This window comes from Branchiostoma lanceolatum, chromosome 8 (genome assembly GCF_035083965.1).
Source record: "Branchiostoma lanceolatum isolate klBraLanc5 chromosome 8, klBraLanc5.hap2, whole genome shotgun sequence".
NCBI classification, from domain to species: domain Eukaryota; kingdom Metazoa; phylum Chordata; class Leptocardii; order Amphioxiformes; family Branchiostomatidae; genus Branchiostoma; species Branchiostoma lanceolatum.
Window position 1 is genome coordinate 5,749,982 of NC_089729.1, and position 20,924 is coordinate 5,770,905.

Sequence of the window (20,924 nt, forward strand, 5' to 3'; positions counted from 1 at the left end):
ATAGCCTACTCAGGGACGACGGTAGTGCCACGGGGTCACTGACCTCCACCAACCGGTACCTACATACTATATAAAACCTCCTTGGTTATAGGCATAGCCTGGAATCCAAATCTATTATAACGTTAGCTCCCAAGAGGAGACTCGGAAGCTATAATAGGTTTGGAATCCAGGCTAATATAGGCATGCAGGGACCATGTACATGTAACTAGCTCTTCAGCCCAAGCGTAGACTAAAATCTGTTTGCAAAAATAACACAGTTTATCACAGAATTTCATATTTCTTTTCATTTGATACGTATGATGGGCACAAAGTATACGAGTAAATGGTTGAACGCAACTTGGATGCTTTATTTCCTACATATGTTACGAGGACGTGGACATCTGGTTTACATTGACCTTGATTGATCTTCGTGTTTCGCGTTTCTACTACAACTACTACTACGACTAACGCTCAGGATGGGCTGATAATCCTTTAGATATTATTACCAGCCTACCAGGAAATACTAGTAAACTGTTACATTTTTGCTGGTAGAAATAGATGGTACGTTTCGTCTTTGTGCCTGATTCGTTTTAGCCTTGGTGCTAGAGGGTTTTCCGCAGCACCCATACTCGCCGCGAACCAACCGTGTTTGAGTTTGGGAGCCCCCACAAACTAGATAAAAAGGATGACACCCAGGCTAGATTCATTCTTGTCTTAGAAAAGTGCAAAACGGGTATGATAATGGGAGATGTAAAATTAAAAAGGAGAGCGAGCCTAACACGCAGAACATTCCGTGACCAATCCATGACTTCGTTGTCATTTAGTGTAACAGCCTACTATATAGATGTACATGTAATGATATAGATATGCAGGATGAAATGTCCGTGAATAGTTTCGTCAGGTTGATAAGTCAATGAATAAAGATATTACACAACCAAGTCAGTTAGTTAGTGATCTATTCACCAAGTTTTAAACCATGTGAACCAGTCAAACTTGCCCTGAGGAAGGTGACAGATGGTCACCGAAACGTCGGTTGAATAAATCACTTGGTTGTGTAAAAAGAGTCTTTTTATTCAGGATGAAATGTCATTATCAACGCTTCAAAATTTGAAGGGTCTTCCTCCTCTACGGTACGGTCTCCGATAGTTGTACTGTTGGATCAGACGTTCCATGCATAACTGTACACGTCTGATGGAGTCCATTGTTCCGTAGGCGTACAGTTGGCCCCGTGCTGGTCCCCTGTTTCTCGTCAGTCGACGAACTTGCACCTCTGCACCGGTCTCCTGCTCGATAGACTGCTGAACCTGCGGGCAAAAATAAACAACATGAGCACCAAAGAAACGCCTCACAAGTCAAAAAGTGATCAATTATGACCGCCCTTCACAAATATGGAAACCTAGAAAAGTACAGTAATCAAGGGATGCTCATAAATTAATTTCTAACCAGTTTGGGTAGCTCCCAAAACCTCCTTGCTCCCACCATGGAGCATGGGTGCTACCCGCCGCTGCAGCTGAATCATTCTTTTCGCTTGCTCACCATGGAACGAAATCGAAAAGAATGAGCCAGCGGTAACTACGGAGGATGGATTGGTAGTACAGACCAGACTTGAGTTGGGGTTATTCGAAATACAACTGACTTACTGACATCTAACGTAAGGTTATCTACCGAGCTTGAACTTGCATACCTCAGTCAGCCTGTCCTTGACGTGGTTTCTCCAGACGTTCGGAGGTATCTGTGCCACAAATTCCTCCTCGGCGTGCACAGCCTCGGCGTCGATAACCTCTCTTATGTCCCCCGTTTGAGACAGCATGTGGTACGTCCGCAGTGCCTTAATCTGGATGTTCTGTCTGCTGGTCTCCTCCAACAAGACGTGCGCGCCCCCCAACATCACACTGGCAGTCGACTCTTTAAACGCGTGGGAACTGATGTACTGGAAGAATTTGACGAAGAGTTCACCCAAGCGGGAATTGTTTTCAAATGAATACTCCACACCGGATCGGACTATTTGGCCTGGACTCGATAGTCCTCATATCGTCGATTTGGAGCAAATGTTCCAGGTTTTTAGTAGGGTTTATCTTGTGTGTTTTTTTATATATGATAAAATTGCTGCACTTGGTTGAGTACTTATATTATCACGTGGCTTTAAGTTTCGTTTGTCCCCCTTGTCCGTTTATCAGATATCAGAGTGCGCAGGTAACGTCACCAGTAGCGAGGAAATCTTTCAAATTCATTCCTTTACAGTGGATAGTGTCTCGGAAGGAAGTTGAGCATTTGCCCAATACATGTATTTACAATTCTGCTACATTCCGTTAGAGCGAAGGAGCTCTTTCTCAACATGACATGTATTCGGTCCTGCCGAGGTCGACTGTAGGGGATTACCCGTTGTTTCTATGGTATCAGTTACCTGTATGGGGGTTTCCAACTACGTATTACTAAGTTAGTACTCAACCCTGCTGACTGAAATGCTGTGCTGTCTTATTTCAAAGGTTTGTACGTATACGTCTTGTTCTAAACAACAAGGGCATGCATTATCTACTGATGGCCGTGTAAAGGGACTAGCTATGAAGTTGTGAATACGTATACGCTCAAGGTGGACCCGACCGGGAAGTATCGCTTGTGACTTCGGCATGAGCAGTAAATAATAGGTGTATTTTTTCTCTGTTAATCTATCATCAGATTAGCATTTACCAGCAAACATGTGGCGAGTGGACAACTTTCAACATGGACAACACGTTACCGTAAAAACTAGGGTTTCTGTGGACTCTTGGGATCCCTTGATCGAACGTCGAGTGTTAGCCCGCGTCAGAAGGAATGCTAAGGTCAGAGCCTTCAAGGTTGTCAACAAACCACAGACTATGTACAATGAGGAACCAACGAATATCGACTTTGCGTTAGAACCCGCGGATACATCTCCGTCAGATCCTGAACAATTCTACGCGAAATTAAGACGAGCATGGTGCACAGATCCACCCGACATCTCGGCAGACGAGAGTTATCCATGGCTGACAACAAGCAGTGGAAAGGTACTTTCAGACAAGGGGAGACGGGCTGTAACACACGATGTCATTTACGAAAGTTTCTCCCTCGGTGCATTCCGTGGAAGAAGCACGTTTGTTAGCCACTATGATCATGAAACAAGTCAAGTGTCTGAAAATCAGTTGTCATTTGAGCATGATAGGAAGGAACTAACAGTGTACTTTCGAGCATTCTCAGACATATTCAATGAGTACAATCACAGGATGAATATCAGCTACAACGACTTGGAGAAATACATCCTAGTGACGGAGAAGAAGACCGAAACCTCAGTGTACCTGTTCCTGAAGCACCGGGTGAAGGTGGGTACAAAACTTAATTGTTCTTGGTCACTCGAGAACTGCAAAACTACAATCGTCAGCAATTTGGAAGTGGTACTTTTATGTATATGCTTCCCTACGTTAGAGGTGGAGAGCGAGACCTTCTGGAACTGCCCTAAACGGTGCAGGCGTCTAGGTCACCTGGCGCCTTATTTTGCGTGAACCGACAAATATAGCCAAGGTGTGATGGTGATCTTCCAATAAACGTATAAATGTTGATTGTCTGGCTGCCAATGACTGTAAGTTTGCCGAAATGTGTTAAACAGGTAAAACAACAGTGTCTGTATGTTTCTTGTAGATTAGCCGAGCCCCTTTTGCTGTTAGATCGCTGGCTATGGTGGACGAGAAGACGGTTTGGACCCGCAGGACAGGTCTCTGGGTTCGCTCTGCTCAGATATTCGGTAACGCCTCCTGTCTGAAGCTTGATATCACCAATGAAACCCGCTGGAACAACATCACACATCAGATTCTCAGTCGGCTGTGTGGGAGGTGCGGATTCGAAGCGCACTACCTGTTCACCCGTGCCGTTGAAAATATTAAGAGACCAACACCAGCGCCCCCTGCCGAGCCCAGGCTGCATGGATTTGCCGGTGTGTACGCGATGCAGGTTCTGCTGTCGAGAGGTTTCTCGGTACGAGATCAGATGCAGTCGGAGCTATGTCTCAAATTGGAGAGGCTGGAAAGGGAAGAGGGAGAGGGTGTCGTTGCGGATGTACTGTACAGGATCATCCACATCGTAGACAAGAACAGGTTAAAGGACTTCCCTAATGTCCATTCTAAATTTCCATGATATCATATACTGTATATACTGTATCAGCTAGCTGCCAAGGGAGTGTGTAGCAGATAGAAGTGGTGACCTAAGAAGAAGCTGCCATGAATGTTGCATACCGTGAATTTCCTTCCTCACACACGGATGGATGACTTAATTGTATTTTACCATTGGCATATCTATAGTTCCGAACATCTAGCCTGGTGACAGTAAAATCTGTCAATTCCAGTCAACAGTTCAATTTTCTTTGCCGTTACTTCAAAGTTTATTTTTGTTGATATCTTTGTACTGCCTGAAAGATAAGATGGCGTGGCTTTGTCACCTAACAGGTTTGCAGATATATCGAAAGCATTTGACGGGCTCCTGTCCGGAAGTGACGTGCAGCTGGGTCCTCAGGAGTTGTCCCTCCCGGCCACCCTCCGCTTCGTGCGCCGCGTCATCGTCACACCCACCACGCTCTTCTACCTGGAACCTGATATCATGTTTGAAAACAGGTGGGCTATGGCACAATTAGGTTTGACAAAACCAATTGTTTCTTTTTATAAGGTTATGTTTTATGGGTTTTCTCAAAAGACGATCGTTTGATACCTCGGTGAACTAATGCTAAAAAGACGAATTTCAACGTCAAGTCCCATTTGTGCATTCAAAATTCTAAATTTGTGCATTCTAATCGGCTAAATTATGGGTTTTGTGTAGAGAGCATTTTGTGATATTTTGACTTAAACTGTATCCGGAAGGTTTCACTACTAGTTGATTTCAGAATGCTGCGTGACTATGGCGAGGAGTTCTTCCTCAGGGTGTCCTTCCTTGATGAAGGATTCCAGAAGATTCAGGGTGGAATGGCGACGGGATCTGATTTATTTGAGCGCGTGAGGCACGTGCTTCAAATGGGGATTTGGGTTGGCCGGAGGTACGTATCAAATTTTAGTATAGTTCTTGAAAATAACTATAATCATCACCAGTCATAATCTCAGAACTAACTCCTCACATTTCAAAAGGAAAATATGTCGAGATTTTATCAGTCCGACATTCAAGTGATGCTACCGCTCCACTTAGTGACTTATTTTTACACTCGCACTACCACCACGACTGCCCCCTTCAAAAGAAGACTGAGAATTTCTAGGCGACCCTTACAGAGAGGTACTGACGTCCTGACCTCTCGCTGTTGGGACTATCATAGACGCGGTAAATACTATTATAGACCATAAACATGTAACAGTCTCAATGTACTTGAAATATTGTTATTGATTGAGTCCACTGGATTGAGTCTGTCCATTTGTAATGCACAGGCTAGTTGGACAGCCCTGGCTATGTGTGCTGAACTAGCCTGGGCGTCACTGTTTCAGTTCCAGGCTCTACATTCACGGTGAAAGTAGAGCCTGGAACTGAAACAAGATGACACTCAGGTGCTGAACAGCCAGACCAATAAATGAATACTGCTACTAATGTTAATAGTGTACGTACGTCGTAGGCGGTGGACTCCACATAACGACATTAGTACATATTAAATATTACAATTATAACTGAAACGATCTCACAGTGTCCTTCGGTAATATATAATCACAAGTTTTACAATTGCTATTTTCATTTCTTTTTTCATAGGCATTACAGGTTTCTCGCGGCTTCCAACAGTCAACTCCGGCAACACGGAGTTTGGTTTTTCGCGGATGACGGAAAGAACACAGTGGAATCTATCAGGGAAAGAATGGGAGACTTCTCTGGTTGTAGGTATGTGTCAGACGATTAATAGTCGTTTTGTTGAATCAATCTAGTTGCACAAGAAGTCAGGAAAGTGCTGTGACCACGGTTAGCAAGCGGCAAAAATTGAGCCAGCGGAGGCTGGTACTCAGGCTAGCTTTTGAGGCCCGCACCAACTTTCAAGTCGCATAACGGCATGAATGGCTTTCGCTAGAGCCACTAAACTTGTTGACCTTTCCTAAAATTTACTTGGTAACAATTCTTAATACAAGTATTTATGTAAGTTGTGATGGCCTACTCTCCAAGCAGAGGAGTGGGTCCGGCAGGTTTTTGACGTGTTTTTAGGCGTTTTTGTCGGGCTTTCTACTTTGTCATGGTACCATGACAAAGTAGAAAGCCCGACAAAAACGCCTAAAAACACGTCAAAAACCTGCCGGACCCACTCCTCTGCTTGGAGAGTAGTGATGGCCACGGATTTCTGATATTTGACAAAATTCGCTAATTTTGGTTTCAACAATGTAGTTTTCTTGCAAAACCACACCTATTTTCTTTTAACAATTATTTCTTATGTAATTTAATGTACTTGCATGGTTTAATTTTCATGAATTATGTTCATTTCATTATTGGTCAAAATCCACGTTATTGGTCAAAATCCAAAGCGGCAAACCACATCATTACCACAGGGAAAACCGCGTTATTGTCCCTTGAAATTCATCACTACCTTTGATTTATTTCACACACAAAAAAAGAATAAAATTCAATTGAAAATTGTTTTGGGGGGTTATTTGCTGAAAGAAATGTAGTTTTGAAAATTCAAGATGGCGGATCCAAGTTGGCGGATCACAGCTGATATATGTCATTTTGACGTCGTTTCTGTTGCTATTGACAACGGTAATATTACGAAACATTAATATTCTGTCAGACACCATTTTTGTTGAAATTGTGTTGCATACCTTTTAGTTTTTTAAGGGAGGTAGGAAAGGTGGTTGCCAAGGGACACATGAATAGATTAGCACAATAATAAACTACATGAATAGCATTAGTTTCAATCAGAAATATCTCTATATTTTGTCCGCAGATGTCCAGCTACTTATCTGTCCAGGATGGGTCAGTGTTTCTCCACGACAGAGCCGACAGTGACAAATATGGGAAACAACGCGATCCAGATCTCCGACATCACAGGTGGATACGATCCAGTCAACTGCGAACCGTTCTGCTTTTCGGACGGGATCGGGAAAATTTCTGAAGACCTGGCCCGAAAGGTTAGTAGTGTGCGACTGGTATTGTCAAACGTGTATGCCAGTTGACATGCGAGGAAACTTTCTGCAGGTAAACTGGATCATAGTTGATATTCGTATCATCACCATCGGAATGCATCCATCATCCATGGTTATCAGAATGTATTGGCAATACATCCAGCAACATTTGGATGAGTTTTCTCACGGTCCTTTGTGATGATGTTTCATCAGGTGAGCAACAGAACAGGTGAAAACCAGAGGGTTCCGTCTGCTTACCAGATTCGCTACGCAGGTGTGAAAGGGATGCTGGCCGTCGATCCTACCCTACAGGGTGAGGTCATGGAATATAGCAGAAGCATGAAAAAATTCTGGTCGCCACACGACGTCATTGAGATTTGTGCAACCAGTCACCCAGGTAAAAAAAATTGTTTTTTGTTGTGTTTTCTACCAGTAGACATTTTTACTGCCCATAGTTTTTCGTTAGATACCTAAAAAAAATCAGAGTGGCAACAGTCCGTGCATTTTGCTTTTTTCCTACTTGCAGGTCGGCTGTTTTTGAATAGGCAAATCATCACGATCCTTTCACAGCTTGGTGTTCCTGACATAGTTTTCCAAGAACTCCAGGAGCAAAGGCTGTTTGAACTTGCTGACATGTTTCTCCTGGAAAAGACCGCGGCCGAAGCTTTGTCTCAGCGGGCACAGATGAAGGGAACACCGTACAGATGGCTTCTGAAGATGGGAGTCCGGCTCACCACAGAGCCGTTCTTCCACAGCATGCTGCAGACAATTTACAAGAGTTCTGTAGGTAGGTACAGTGATGTAATTTGGATATATTAATGTCAGTAATGGTTGTGTGTTTGAAGATTTCTGTGTTTGAAGTTGTTCGTTTGTTTTGGTGGTTGAAGCTAAAACTATGTATATGCTGTTGGGTCAGAATCATGTATAGTGACTGTGCAGTTTGCTTTCTTTGTTATAACAGGAGAAATCAAAAGGAGAGCCAGGATAGGGATCCCACCAGAATACGGCCGCATCATGTTAGGTGTTCTGGACGAGACGGGCACTTTGGACTACGGACAGGTCTTCATCCAGTACACGGAAGACATCACAAACCAGGATGGCAAAGTCCAGGTGTTGGAGGGTAAAGTGATAGTGACACGGGCCCCCTGCTTATACCCAGGCGATGTCCGTAAGCTCCAGGCCACTGACGTGCCCAAACTGCACCACATGGTTGACGTCATCGTCTTCCCCTCCAGAGGACCGCGGCCGCATCCTAACGAGATGTCTGGAGGAGACCTGGATGGAGACGACTATTTCGTTACCTGGTTACCTGATCTGATATTCAACGGGCCGAATGAGCACCCTATGTATTTCAGGTCGCCTACAAAGAGAGAGGTTCCTGACTATGTCATTACCAATGATCTCATCGACTTCATCGTGGATTATATAAAGAATGACAGACTTGGAATCATCGCAAACGCGCACCTGGCTTGGGCAGACACTGAGAAGAAGGGGATCTTCTCTGATGTCTGTAAACGACTGGCGCAGAAACACTCCGACGCTGTGGATTTTCCAAAGACCGGCGTTTGTCCAGATTTAGACAAGACAGAGCGACCACTCGAGTATCCCGACTTTATGGGGAAAAAAGACAAGACCACAAGGCGGTCGGAGAGAGTCCTAGGCAAGATGTTTAGGGAGTGTCAGATGATCGAAAATGTCTGCACTCAAGTAGAGCGGAAGGGCAATGTTGTACGGGTACGTTTCGACGACGACTTCGTTGCAGGAAATCATAATAGTTATATGAAAAAGGCCAGGCGGAGTAGAGACAGATACAATGACCAACTGCGGTCCTTGATGGCGCAGTACGGGATCGAAACTGAAGCCGAGGTCGTCTCCGGTTGTATCGTCAAACTGCACAAGCACATGGAGGACAGATACGAAAGGTACGAAATCGAGCGAGTTGCAAAAGTCCGTATCGAAGATCTCCGGAAAAGAACGCGTGAAGATTTCTTTGAAGAGTTTGGGGGCGAAGAAGCTATCGAGTTGGATCACCCCCATGTTTTGGGGAAGGCCTCCGCATGGTACACGGTCACCTACTCCGACCCCGACACAAAACTACTCAGCTTTCCGTGGGTCATTGGTGACATACTAGGCATTTTAAAGACATTGACTGCTAGGTTTGCCTTTTTGGAGTGTCCTGTGATCGACAATATCACACATCAACTGGCAAACGTGTATTCTTCCCAAGCTGACTTCATCATCGAAACCTTACAGGCTCCAACTCCAAGAAGACACAGTGACTACGTGGACAAGCAAATGACAGACATGGTTGTCCAGATGTATGTAGGCCGTTACGCTACCGTGCTGCCTTTGGTTGCTTTCTTGCGTCAGTGGATGAGAGAGCACAGACTTACAAACGTGCATAACACAGATTTAGTATTAATCATGCTGGCATATGCAGTCAAAGCCGGTTACATGGTCGACTTAGGGGACGCTCCCGCTGGAGTGACGAGAGAGTGGCTCACTCCTATCAGACAAAATGTCTGTTCAGTGAGAACCGTCGTGGAATATTCGTTTGAAAACAGTTGCAGCTTGGGTGAACTCCTCGTCGAATTCTTCCAGTACATCAGTTCCCACGCGTTTAAGGAGTCGACTGCCAGTGTGATGCTGGGAGGTGCGCACGTCTTCTTGGAGCCGGACAGCAGACAGAACATCCAGATGAAGGCACTGTGGACGTACCACATGCTGTCTCAAACGGGGGACATAATAGAGGTTGTCGACTTCGAGGCTGTGCACGCCGAGGAGGAATTTGTAGCACAGATACCTCCAAATGTGTGGAGAAACCACGTCAAGGACAGGCTGGCTGAGGTATGCAAGTTCCAGCTAAGTAGAGAACCCTATGTAAGATGTGATTTGTATTTCGAATAGCCCCAACTCAAGTATCGACCATACAGTCAATCTGCACTGAGCGAACTAACCTGTGGGATGGCACTGAGGTAACATTAAGTTTAAGAAGGTAATATATTTCAGTATTGGTCACGACGGTAGTCGGGGTACAATCCGCGGTAACCACGGAGGATGGTACCCAGACTACATGATGGCAGGTACCCAAACTGGTGGGAAACCTATCTAGTATGAGCAACCCGTAATTGACATTCTTCTTTTATGTTTGCATAATTGTGAAGGTCGTTGATAATTGATCTCTTTTTGACTTGTGAGGCTATTTGTTAGTGCTCATGTTTATTTCTGCACGCAGGTTCAGATGTCTATCGAGCAGGAGACCGGCGCAGAGGTGCAAGTCCGACGACTGACGGGACTCAGGGGACCAGCACGGGGCCAACTGTACGCCTACGGAACAATGGACTCCATCAGACGTGTACAGTTATGCATGGAACGTCTGATCCAACTGCACAGCTATGGGTAATTGTACAGAGGACTTTTCAACTTGTGAAATGTTAATAAGGACGCCTCAACGTATACTGTACAGTTTATATGTAGAAAGCTATATAGAGATATATATTATTTAGCGAAAAATGAAATACATTTTATTACTATATTAGTCTGTGCATATTCACTACGACACCGAAAGAAACAGATTATTTCAAACAGCTTTTTATTTCTTCATTTAGTTTTATCATTCATTTAGTTTCAATATCTGAATAGATCATTTGATGTAGACCAGTGACTCAACCAGTTATCCATGAAAGTGATATCTTTTCCGTCACCATAGTGTTAGATCTAGCATGCACACTTGCTATGACGGTAACTATGTATATAATTGTCACACTTTGTTTCTGTAGATGTTAAAACCTCAGCAGTGTATGTGGACGTGTTTGAGAGGGACTCAAACAATGAGTAAGAGCCCCTTTGTAATGTACATAATTTGTTGCTCAAAGATTAACAATACCTTTATTTTACCAATCTCTACTTAACACTTTGGTTTTAAGAATGCAATTCTGGCGGTGGGTACACTGTTAAACTGAAAGCAGACTGTAATTTGCATATAATGTATTTTGCTGCTCAAGATTTGATAATACCTATTTTTTAATTGCTTTGTTATCAGTGGATGAGCTCAGTTGAGTCCTGAATAAAGAACAGTTTGTCACATTTGATGTCTACTTCTCTATTTCTTCATGGGAATGTAGATAGACCGGCTTGGCCTGATGTCTCAGCCTCTCCTGGAGTTTCTTCCCTTTCCTCTGAGGTCCACCAAGGCCCATGGGAGGCAGGTTCACCTGGAATCAATGTTGTAAACAGACAAGTGGCTGAGATTTCTGTGCATTCGCGAATGTTAGATACATCAATGTACAGTTAAATTAAACTACAAAAGGTTAGGGAACAGTTTTTTGCATGTACCTTACAGGAATTGAAGCAAAGAAAGTAATCTAACAAGAGATCTCCTCATTAACAAAATGTAGTGGATGCCATTCAAAATCTACCAATTTCAATGAAGTCATTCTCACTGTGGACAAACGGATTAGAACATGACCCATCATCACTGGAACACTTTTACTCAATGACAGGTTTACCTGTAGTTCCGAATACAGCCAGTAGAGGGCATGGCATACAAGTACATATACAGTCAAACCTGTCTACATGTATGTTGACCACTCAAGGTGGCCGCTGTAGTATCAACAGGATTCAGTGAAGAAAATCATATAAAGGACCACCAAAAAGGCGGTCACTATGCAGACGTGGTCACTTGAACACTAGGTAATGTTAGCTGTCAAAGAATAAACAACTTTGCTGTACTTACTGGTCTTGGATACGGAATCCCATAATGATGTGCTGTGGGTAGAAACCAGATTATACCAAGTGTTATTGGTTTAAAACATAATAAATATGGGCTAGAAAAGGACATTAATGAAATTGATACAAAAAAATCAATGAATATTGCAGGGACGCAGTCATCTTAATCACTTACCTAGTTCAATTCTAGTTTCAGCTTCTCTAATACATTGTCTGATTTGTTCTTCATCTGTAAGCTGAAATAAACCACAGTTTATTCTAGCAATTGCAATACTGTGCCGTCGCAAATCACGGCCACTACTATCCCCCTCGACCGAAACCTCTGCTTGGAGAATACCAGTTCTCATCCTCTGAAGTAGACAGGGGACAAATACAAAAGAGGTATGTTTATACAGGTTCCATTTCATAGTAATAGACTGATACAGTTCTCACATACAAAATGTTGACATAATGGCTCCAGAATGTGCTGTAGTAGAATGACTCGGAATGGACGAGTGTCTGTATGATAATATTCTCAGAACAGAGCAAACGGGAGACAAAAGAGTGTGATAGTTTTCGAAGTCGTCGGGCATCAAAAGAATCGATTCTGTTGTTTGCAAATAACCAACTTGTGCTTGTCTGCCTGCTCACACCGAGCAGTAATTTTAAAGCGCTGTTAAAAGCCACACAAAGTTTAGAGATAACACCCACGCTATAGTCAGACCATATGTGTGCGCAGTACATAACGGAACAGTAACTTTCAAACAGAATCCTCTTAACCTCCGCGGAGCAAAAACGGAATTTACGTATAAATGAATTCGCTCTGGAGTAAAGCCCTCTCACATTACCTTGTATGGCTAAATCATCAGACAAGTCAGGGGTAAAAAAATAACCAAGGTAACTGGTAGAAGGGACATATTCTAACATGGAGTCGTATAGCTTCACTTGTGGGGGTGGCTTGTGTAATCGGAAGCGGGAACATGGGAAGAACATACACATTGTTTTCTTTTCATTAAACAACATATCGATGTCTGCTCCCACGACCTCACATATGGGAATTAACTTCTGTAGCGCTTTTACGGAGGGACAAATGAGACAAATGTCGTCCGCGTACATGAGATGATTAATCACAGTTGAATTAACAGAGCAACCCACCCCAGACCTCGATAACATGGCACTCAATTCAGATACATACACATTAAACAAAATAGGTGATAAGAGGCTGCCTTGTGGCAGTCCATTACATATGGTAAACGTGTCGGAGATGGTTTGACCCCAGCGGACAAATGTCAAAGTATTATACCACACAACAAGAAATCTCACTAAGTACATTGGTACACCTCGATCCACATCTTTGACATGATTTGGTACACCTCTGGTGTGTTACGCCGAAGGGCGATTATACCGGCTATACAGATACAGATACACCTCGATCCACATCTTTGACATGATTTCCACATTTTCACTCTGCATTCGGTGATCGCCTTTTCTAATGCACATCTGCACTATTATTCAAATATCTGTATCGAAATCTATATTTTCAAATTGTATATAAATCTGGCCGTCCTTACTTGTTTATTTTTCCTGAAGAGCGCCCCCGCCTCTTCTCTGATGTACTTCATCTCTTCCTGGGTTTCTTGTTGGCTACCTGACAGCGATTTCCACGTCCTGGCCGTCCTCAGTATTGTCCTGTAGATTGATAGAACCTCCATCCTCAGCGAGGCCATGATATGAAGATAAACTATCATGTAATTTCAATTTCTAGCTGCAACAACACAACAAATCGAACTTTCGCGCATGTTTGTCGCGCCTTTCAAACGACCTCTGACCTTGATTCTACGGAATAGTACACTTTACAAAGGGAAGCTTTACTAGTAAACAATTTGTTTATTGAAAGACATATGCCAATATAAATAACACAAATACGACACTATATTACCCTATTCCCCTCTTTAGTAGTAACTTTGTGCAATGCAAATTATCAAAAGTGATCTCAAAAAGATAATAATATCTGTTATGCGATCACTGTATTCTAGTGGAAGCGTCCAACACTTCCCATCATGCAATTTAAAAGGAAATTGCTGCACTTCAAATATTTATCGCTAGACGTCGCTTTTGCACGGGATGTCTGTAACCTTTGAACTTTCAGCTTAGGACTGGGGAGGTGGAGACGGTTCCTCCTGGGGTCCTTTTGTTGGAAAATCGGGAAGAAAACGCCAGAAATGTCGAGATCCCGAGCCAGTACATCTTCTACCCTGTCCTCGGGATCTGCCACGCCCCGCGGTTTGGTAAGAGACAGTGTAGAAGTGTGTATAATGAAGTGTCGCCGTTGTCCATCTCTCTCTCTCTATATCGAGCTCTTGATCTGTCAAGAAAAACAACACTCAGTGCAGTGATATGACTTAATTCATATCAACATATTTTCCCGTCAAATTTAGAACTGTTGTATACTTGGTTCCAGTATTTTTTCAGTCAGTTAGACAATGTACATGCATGTAACGACCATTAACATTAATCCATTGGATGACATATTTTCTGCCACTTTGAAAAACAGTGGGGTTGAGGAATCTCTAGTGCAGCACCCCCCAGGTGTGCGCAGTTTAGATGAACAGTAGTGCATTTTACTTGGGGACGTTGGGTTCGAAATCTGTTTGGACGTATCTTTAGCGGGTGGTGGAAACATGTACCTTGGTGGAATTATGTACCCTGGTGGAATTATGTTTAAACTTAACGTTATATCAAAGTTTAAATTAAACATAATTCCACCAGGGTACATAATTCCATCTAATTCCACTAATTAGTAGATCAGTAGTAGTTACTTAACCTATCCATGATTATGAGTTATAACAATGTAATGTAATGTATGTATAGCTAATTCTGAAGGTGAAATGTTTTAACTTTTATAGGGCCATGCCCCCAGCTGGACGGATGATCTCCCAGTCTGCCCACTATCGGGGGTGGGGTCCTCCACTAACCAGACCTACAGGCTGGACGGGCTCAGGCAGGAGGAACACCCCTTCGAGGACAGGTGTTTCCACTTCAGGTGAGGTTATTATATTATCACAGCTTCTTGCACAGACTGTTGTATATTGTTGCACAAATGTATATAGTATGGTGAAGATTAGCTTAATAAGCCTGAGTGCTATCCTCTATAGTTACTACGTAAGTAACAAAGAGCGAGAGCCAGCGGTAACTACAGAGGAAGGTGCCCAAACTATAAATTCACACTCTGTTAGACCTATTTAAACCTCCTCGGTTAGGCATGAGGATTTGATTAAAAAAGATACTGAAAAAGAAGCTGCTGCTGCTGCACATCATCAATGGGTCGGTCCTTATGAACATCACTTGAAGATCCGTGGTAAACATTCCATGGCACAAGTCACCAATCTGAGGATGTTGATGATCATGACTAAATTTTGGTATATATTACGTCTGTGATCACTGTCTTCTGACCATTACTCTCAGTACCTTCTTTTTGCTTTGTTGGCAGGCATGAGAGTGACGTGTACCTGTATGGTGTGTTTGATGGGCACGACGGGAACCGAGCCTCCGACTTCGCTACCCAGCGCATGCCTGCAGAACTGCTGCTGGGCCAACTGGACAAGATCCAGACAGACAGGGATGTCAAGATGGCCTTACACCAGGTAAGGGTAATGTAAATGTTGAAATTTTCACGGTGGTTTTATGTTCTTGATTTTCTCTTTGACCTCTTCATTGCAAACTTAAAACCACCACAAAAATGCTTGGTCTGTCTTCTGCCTGCTTATAATTACCCCCTTGATTCATCCAAGAACCTAAAACCACTGCACACTCACCATTTGGTCTCTACCTCGAAATCAAATCCCCACAAACTTACAGGCATTTACAGTATGTTAGTCGGGGAGGGACACTCTTAAAATCATTATTACATTCTACGACCACAAGTAGATATCCTGTCCAAAGTATGATTTCATCCTCTAGAATGAAAGACAAACTGATTTGTACGCCTACCGGTAGTCATTTTTAGTTTGCTGGTTGTCAGATTTGTTGAAGGTATGTTGTACATGCACTACAAAGGTAGTCCTCTTAGAGAAGACTAGACAATGTATTTTGAATTAATACAAAAAATACAAGAATTTAAAAGATTCATATTTGGCAATGGATATGTATATATCTTCTTAACTCCCTGATCTGTTTGTTATGCTGTATAGCCTCACATAGATGCATATGACAGCAGGTAATGTTACAGCAGTAGTGTGTTGAAGAAATGTTTTAAGACTGCCATATCTAAGACTCTGATATTTGACTGTATTGTCCAATGTTCAGGCTTTCCTGGCTGTAGACAAGGCCTTTTTTGAAGCCATCGATGACCATTTGTGTGAGAAAACTACACTTCAGTTGGAGCTGCCAGAGGTGAGTAAACAGGGTAAAAGCTTCATTAGGCTGCCGCTGTTGTTATTATTGCAAATTTATTACGCAATTGCAAATGTTGAAGCTTAATTTTCACCATTATCATGTTTAGGTTAGTTGACATCGATAACATTCTACATATCATAGTTTACAAACTGTCAGTGTTCTATTTTTTTCAATCAGTGACATTTCCAATGCTCAAGTTGAGCATTGAATCTTGCATATAAACTTTATAAAGTGAACAATTACTCTATTCATTGCAGTAAATCTGGTGGTCTTATATATAACCTTTGCCCTGCTAATATATGATATGGCCTCCACAAATTTGTAATATACCATATAGTTTACAGTGGGCAGTGTTAAAGTTGTATGTGTGAATATTACAGGGTATGCAAGAAAATCAGTATTTCGGAAGTGGTCAAACATTTCAAGTAGCATTGCCGTGTGTAAGCTTCAATGCCTCTATCCAGTTGCTTGAATAACTGTTACCTTGTATATCTTATTGCCTGGATGTCTAACCTTCATCAACGTATTACAGGGTATGAGTGACTACGAGGTGTACCAGCAGTACCCACAGTTGGTGGATAAACTCCACACCCTGGATGAGAAGATCACAGGTGATGTTACATGCTTTGACATGATTTCCACATTTTCACTCTGTATTCGATGATCGCCTTTTCTACTGCACATCTGCACTTAATATCTGTATCAAAATCTATATCTTAATAGCCTGGGACCTCCCCCCCCCTACTTTGCCCCTCTCGGGGTATTATATGGGGGTATACAAGATGATGATGATGATGATTTTCAAATTGTATATAAATCTGGCCGTCCTTACATGTTATTTTTCTTGATCACAGGTGGAACTACGGCCGTGGTGGCACTCATCCTCAACGGCAAACTGTATGTGGCAAATGCAGGTAGGAAATGTGATTTTGTATGTAAATGGTTTCATCACCTACAAAGTACTAGTATGTCTATTAGGTAGATCCAGAGTTACATCAGATAGATGAAATAGCAATCGTTATGACTGAGAGGCTATATAGGCTAGTGGACATGAGATCGAGAGGTCACAGGTTCGGTTCCTGGCATTGCTGCCTAGATGTTGTGTCTTTGGGAAAGGCCATTTACAGCCACCTTCTTCACTCCACTCAGGTATAAAATGGATACCTGACTTTGGTTGGGGAGGTAAAAGGCAGTAGAAGGTGAGGGATGGGCTCCACCTTCCAATACCGTGCCCAAGACACAATAGATGACAATCCTCTGCCCCTATGGCCTCAAATTTATAAACTGAGTGATATACACTATACTAGTCTCATAGTCTAGATGTACATACTCAATGTCTGCTAATGAGTACCAGTCACAAAATTGTACTTCACCCCCAGATACAAACTGTTGATGATGTTTTGTTTTGTACCCTATCTCCCAGGAGACAGCAGGGCTGTTCTGTGTAAAACCAAACCAGACTCCTCGCTAGAAGTGGTCCAGCTGAGTAACGACCACGTGATCGACAACCCCGACGAGACGCTGCGCCTGTCGCAGATGGGGCTGAACATGGACCTGATCCGCAGCCAGGGCAGTCGTCTCGGCAACCAGGACTGCACCCGCACGCTGGGCAACTACCACCTCAAGGGGGGGTACAAGGACTTTGACATCCTCAGGTAGGATTGATAATGTCTGATATGAGAGATGTCCCTGTAGCTCAACTGGTAGCAGCTTCACAGTTGAACCCCTGTTTCCCATTAGTTGGTAACTTGGAGACCCAGGTTTGAATCCCGAGGTCAGGCAGGACATCTCAGTTGGGGCTGCACACGTTTTTCGGAAAGGACGTAAAAAAGGGGTCATATGTTTGAGGATGTGCTTCGAGCACGTAAAAGGGGAAGGGCTAGCAACCCCTCCACCTGTAGAAATATACCCCGCTACTGAAACAGGAAGGAAACTTGCTGCCCTGTGTGCCACTGCACTACAAGGGTCTGAATGTATGAACGATATAGGTAAATAAATACCATGGTCTGTATACATATCTTACTATACTTCAGGCTGCCAACTTTGGTAAAATGTAAAGCTTTTGAGCTACAGGTATCCTTGTTTTAGAAGTGTTGATACTATTCAAAATAGGCACACAATTAAATATAGGCACACAATTTTAATCTATGTCTGATTTGGAATGTTTTGGTCAGGCTGCTTGTTGATATTTCATACATGTTGATGAAATTATGCAGTGTAACAAATCAAATATTTATGAGATTTGGATTAGTCTGAACCACTCCTAGGTTGTCCTAACTACCTGTACCACATGAACTGTAATAAGTTGCAGAGGCATGCAGACTTTTCTTTTTTAGTCTTTTACTTTCGAAAATTTCAGGGTTTAAATCTCAGGATTTTTAATGCCGTACTTGACATTGAATCTGTTTCTCTAGTGTCGCTACAGCAGAACCAGTGATTGCAGAACCAGATGTGGTGGGAGGGATCAAAATTGACGAGTCGTGCAGCTTCCTCATGCTGTTTTCTGATGGTGAGGAACACTTACAACTTTTCATAAACCACCTCCTCAATGTGAGCATTTGGGCGACAGCTGAAATGCATTAATTAGATGCATGAACTCTGAACTCTAGCTCACGTGATCAGTTTCAATACTACGTCATGTACACAGCAACAGTGTGTAGTGTTCGCATTAAAGTTACCAAGCCCATTCAGACTTCTCCTTTCATCATTGTGCGAGAGTGCAGAAAATTGGTGCTTCTCTTTGGTTCATTGTTATCAACCCAAACGTACTGTAAACAACTGGAGCGAAAGAAAGATTTCAGCATCTTCCAAAACACTTATAGAGAGTCATAAAACCAGACCATTTTAATTCAGTACTTTCTGAATAATTTAAAATTTGAATGATTATCATTGCTTTGCCACAGCCTAACTTCATGACTATTGCTGTACTGCAGTTACTTTTGGTTGTGCAAATTAAGACTTTTAGAATATGAACTAACTTTGAAGAAACATATGATCATGACCTAACAATTTGTCCCATTTGCCAGGCTTGTTGTGTTATAGACAGAAGTGTACCTGTAACTTTGAAGAAGTATATGATCATGACCTAACAACTTGTCCCATTTGCCAGGCTTGTACAAGTCTTTGGAGAAGTGTACCGGTACAGACAGTGTGAACAGAGACCTGGGCTACATGGTGTCTGAAGAACTGGGGAACCAGTCCACCCTGAACAGCGTCGCCCAGGCCGTGGTGGACCGCGTCGTGAGACTTCACCACGACACGTTCATGAGGGGAGGTGACCACGCGCGCCTGTGTGCCAAGAGACCTGACATCATGCTAACCGTCAGAAACTTCAACCATCCGTTCCCTAATGCTTTAACAAGCCCCACTCAAGGAGGGGTATACAACCCAGTCTCTGTTCCGTATAGACCACATAAGAATGAAGGACATCCCCCCAAACTTATAATGCCTCCAAAACAGCCCGTCCCCACAAACCTGCACGAAACCTCACCAACCACGACAGTTGTAGCTCCAGCAACCAATCAGAGCCCAGTCGTAGCGCAGCAGTCCCCGTCCGCCACCATGAGCGAGGTAGCTGACACAAACGTCACTCAAACTACAGGAACAACCAGTAGCGATACGGAGAGAAGCGGTCCGGAGCTGAGGCTATTCCGCCGTCGCCAGCGATCGTACCAGCCGTTAACGCTGGATGATGACGGCATGGTGGAACCTTACGTGGACTTCTCTGATTTTTACCAGAGGTGGAATGAATTCATGAAGACACAGAAGGAACATATAAGCAGTCTACAGGAAGAAAAGGAGCCCAGTCTTAAAGAAGAGCCTGACAAAGAACTGGAGGAGGAGGAGGCACAACGTTGATGTTCTCACTGTTTTATACATTGTACATGTAGGGTTATATCAAAAGTTGTAGTCTTTCTGCTTTCTGCTATCTCAAAATGCTGCATACTGATCCTTAATGAAATTTGTTTAAATATTATGTAGGTCTGAAATAAAACCATTCAGAACTACTTTCTTATGTAAATAATAAGCTTGTAGATAAATGCACGTTCATCAAACATGTGTCCTTATAGACAGTTGTTTGTTTCCTGTACCATATGGATTTATATATAATGTTTTTAGCTTCCCAAGTGGGCCCCAAATCCCAAAAATAGGGCAGCATAAAAGTGAAATATAAACTTAATGATAACCTTTATGCAGTAAATGCATGTACAAATGTTGTACAGAGAAGGACGAGAATGCATGGTGAACAATACTCTACCATTGCTGTAGCTCTCAGCCTACCATTGCAACCAAGTAAATCAGGAATTTCACCTTATGATGGTAATAGATGGGATGAAAATAAAGGATAAGTGATGAGATGATGTACAGTGTGCTGTGGCACTGGTCACAGATGTGTGCTTTGGCAAGATGTAGTTTGAACCTCTGGCAGAGGTTTCTCACAGCAGACTGTATCATGTTGCTCACCACCCTTTAGGGAGGCCATGTTGTGAGCATATGCACAGGTTCCGGGTAACTGCCAAGGTCAGTTTGGATTTTTTGGTCCATGGTTCAGGCATGTGTTTTCTGGAACCTCTGGCGCAGAACATAAAAAGCAAAGTTCATGAAGTTGTTCGCTGAAGATGTTTTCAGAAAAGATGGCAACAGTAGCATGCAGTAAAATAAGCAGAGAAGGATGTTTATAAGTACATGTTTGTATACAGTATTCATTACATTTCGAGAAAGCATATTTCACAGTATCGTTTGACTCATCCGTGCACCTTAAGCATA

The 20,924-nt window shown here is 42.9% G+C and overlaps 5 protein-coding genes across 5 annotated transcripts; 3 read left to right on the forward strand and 2 right to left on the reverse strand.

The window, feature by feature from the left end:
• Positions 1–326: 326 nt before the first annotated feature.
• On the reverse strand, positions 327–1,979 carry LOC136440153 (uncharacterized). Its single transcript, XM_066436007.1, has 2 exons — positions 1,664–1,979; positions 327–1,283 (listed from the first exon to the last, which is right to left on the reverse strand). Exons 1-2 carry the CDS (start codon positions 1,865–1,867, stop codon positions 1,080–1,082), a joined length of 408 nt encoding a protein of 135 aa, XP_066292104.1. The 5' UTR covers positions 1,868–1,979; the 3' UTR covers positions 327–1,079.
• Positions 1,980–2,461: 482 nt separating this feature from the next.
• On the forward strand, positions 2,462–4,702 carry LOC136440529 (uncharacterized). Its single transcript, XM_066436578.1, has 4 exons — positions 2,462–3,314; positions 3,631–4,082; positions 4,431–4,595; positions 4,675–4,702. Exons 1-4 carry the CDS (start codon positions 2,676–2,678, stop codon positions 4,700–4,702), a joined length of 1,284 nt encoding a protein of 427 aa, XP_066292675.1. The 5' UTR covers positions 2,462–2,675.
• Positions 4,703–4,857: 155 nt separating this feature from the next.
• On the forward strand, positions 4,858–11,144 carry LOC136439901 (uncharacterized). Its single transcript, XM_066435560.1, has 7 exons — positions 4,858–5,011; positions 5,704–5,829; positions 6,878–7,061; positions 7,269–7,452; positions 7,582–7,842; positions 8,017–9,902; positions 10,291–11,144. The coding sequence occupies exons 1-7, from the start codon at positions 4,863–4,865 to the stop codon at positions 10,456–10,458; spliced, it is 2,958 nt and encodes a 985-aa protein (XP_066291657.1). The 5' UTR covers positions 4,858–4,862; the 3' UTR covers positions 10,459–11,144.
• Positions 10,630–13,606, reverse strand: LOC136439903 (LYR motif-containing protein 1-like). The gene is made up of 4 exons (XM_066435563.1): positions 13,334–13,606; positions 11,959–12,019; positions 11,791–11,822; positions 10,630–11,269 (listed from the first exon to the last, which is right to left on the reverse strand). The coding sequence occupies exons 1-4, from the start codon at positions 13,508–13,510 to the stop codon at positions 11,150–11,152; spliced, it is 390 nt and encodes a 129-aa protein (XP_066291660.1). The 5' UTR covers positions 13,511–13,606; the 3' UTR covers positions 10,630–11,149.
• Positions 13,607–13,897: 291 nt separating this feature from the next.
• Positions 13,898–20,518, forward strand: LOC136439902 (TGF-beta-activated kinase 1 and MAP3K7-binding protein 1-like). Its single transcript, XM_066435561.1, has 9 exons — positions 13,898–14,050; positions 14,669–14,805; positions 15,253–15,406; positions 16,068–16,154; positions 16,690–16,768; positions 17,012–17,071; positions 17,581–17,812; positions 18,572–18,666; positions 19,267–20,518. Exons 1-9 carry the CDS (start codon positions 13,985–13,987, stop codon positions 20,013–20,015), a joined length of 1,659 nt encoding a protein of 552 aa, XP_066291658.1. The 5' UTR covers positions 13,898–13,984; the 3' UTR covers positions 20,016–20,518.
• The last annotated feature ends 406 nt before the right edge of the window (positions 20,519–20,924 follow it).

Bases quoted from the DNA above. Each gene is read 5' to 3' on its own strand.
- LOC136440153 (XM_066436007.1), bottom strand. From the start codon at position 1,867: ATGTTGGGGGGCGCGCACGTCTTGTTGGAGGAGACCAGCAGACAGAAC. The intron at 1,284-1,663 runs GTATGCAAGTTC...TTTTGCCCGCAG, and splicing joins TCAAGGACAGGCTGACTGAG to GTTCAGCAGTCTATCGAGCA.
- LOC136439903 (XM_066435563.1), bottom strand. From the start codon at position 13,510: ATGATAGTTTATCTTCATATCATGGCCTCGCTGAGGATGGAGGTTCTA. The intron at 11,823-11,958 runs GTAAGTGATTAA...TTCTACCCACAG, and splicing joins TGAAACTAGAATTGAACTAG to CACATCATTATGGGATTCCG. The intron at 11,270-11,790 runs GTAAGTACAGCA...CATTGATTCCAG, and splicing joins GGATTCCGTATCCAAGACCA to GTGAACCTGCCTCCCATGGG.
- LOC136439901 (XM_066435560.1), top strand. From the start codon at position 4,863: ATGCTGCGTGACTATGGCGAGGAGTTCTTCCTCAGGGTGTCCTTCCTT. The intron at 5,830-6,877 runs GTATGTGTCAGA...TTTTGTCCGCAG, and splicing joins GGAGACTTCTCTGGTTGTAG to ATGTCCAGCTACTTATCTGT. The intron at 7,062-7,268 runs GTTAGTAGTGTG...ATGTTTCATCAG, and splicing joins CTGAAGACCTGGCCCGAAAG to GTGAGCAACAGAACAGGTGA.
- LOC136439902 (XM_066435561.1), top strand. From the start codon at position 13,985: ATGTCGAGATCCCGAGCCAGTACATCTTCTACCCTGTCCTCGGGATCT. The intron at 17,072-17,580 runs GTAGGAAATGTG...CCTATCTCCCAG, and splicing joins ACTGTATGTGGCAAATGCAG to GAGACAGCAGGGCTGTTCTG. The intron at 18,667-19,266 runs GTGAGGAACACT...CCCATTTGCCAG, and splicing joins CCTCATGCTGTTTTCTGATG to GCTTGTACAAGTCTTTGGAG.
- LOC136440529 (XM_066436578.1), top strand. From the start codon at position 2,676: ATGTGGCGAGTGGACAACTTTCAACATGGACAACACGTTACCGTAAAA. The intron at 4,083-4,430 runs GTTAAAGGACTT...GTCACCTAACAG, and splicing joins CACATCGTAGACAAGAACAG to GTTTGCAGATATATCGAAAG. The intron at 4,596-4,674 runs GTGGGCTATGGC...TTTTCTCAAAAG, and splicing joins GATATCATGTTTGAAAACAG to ACGATCGTTTGATACCTCGG.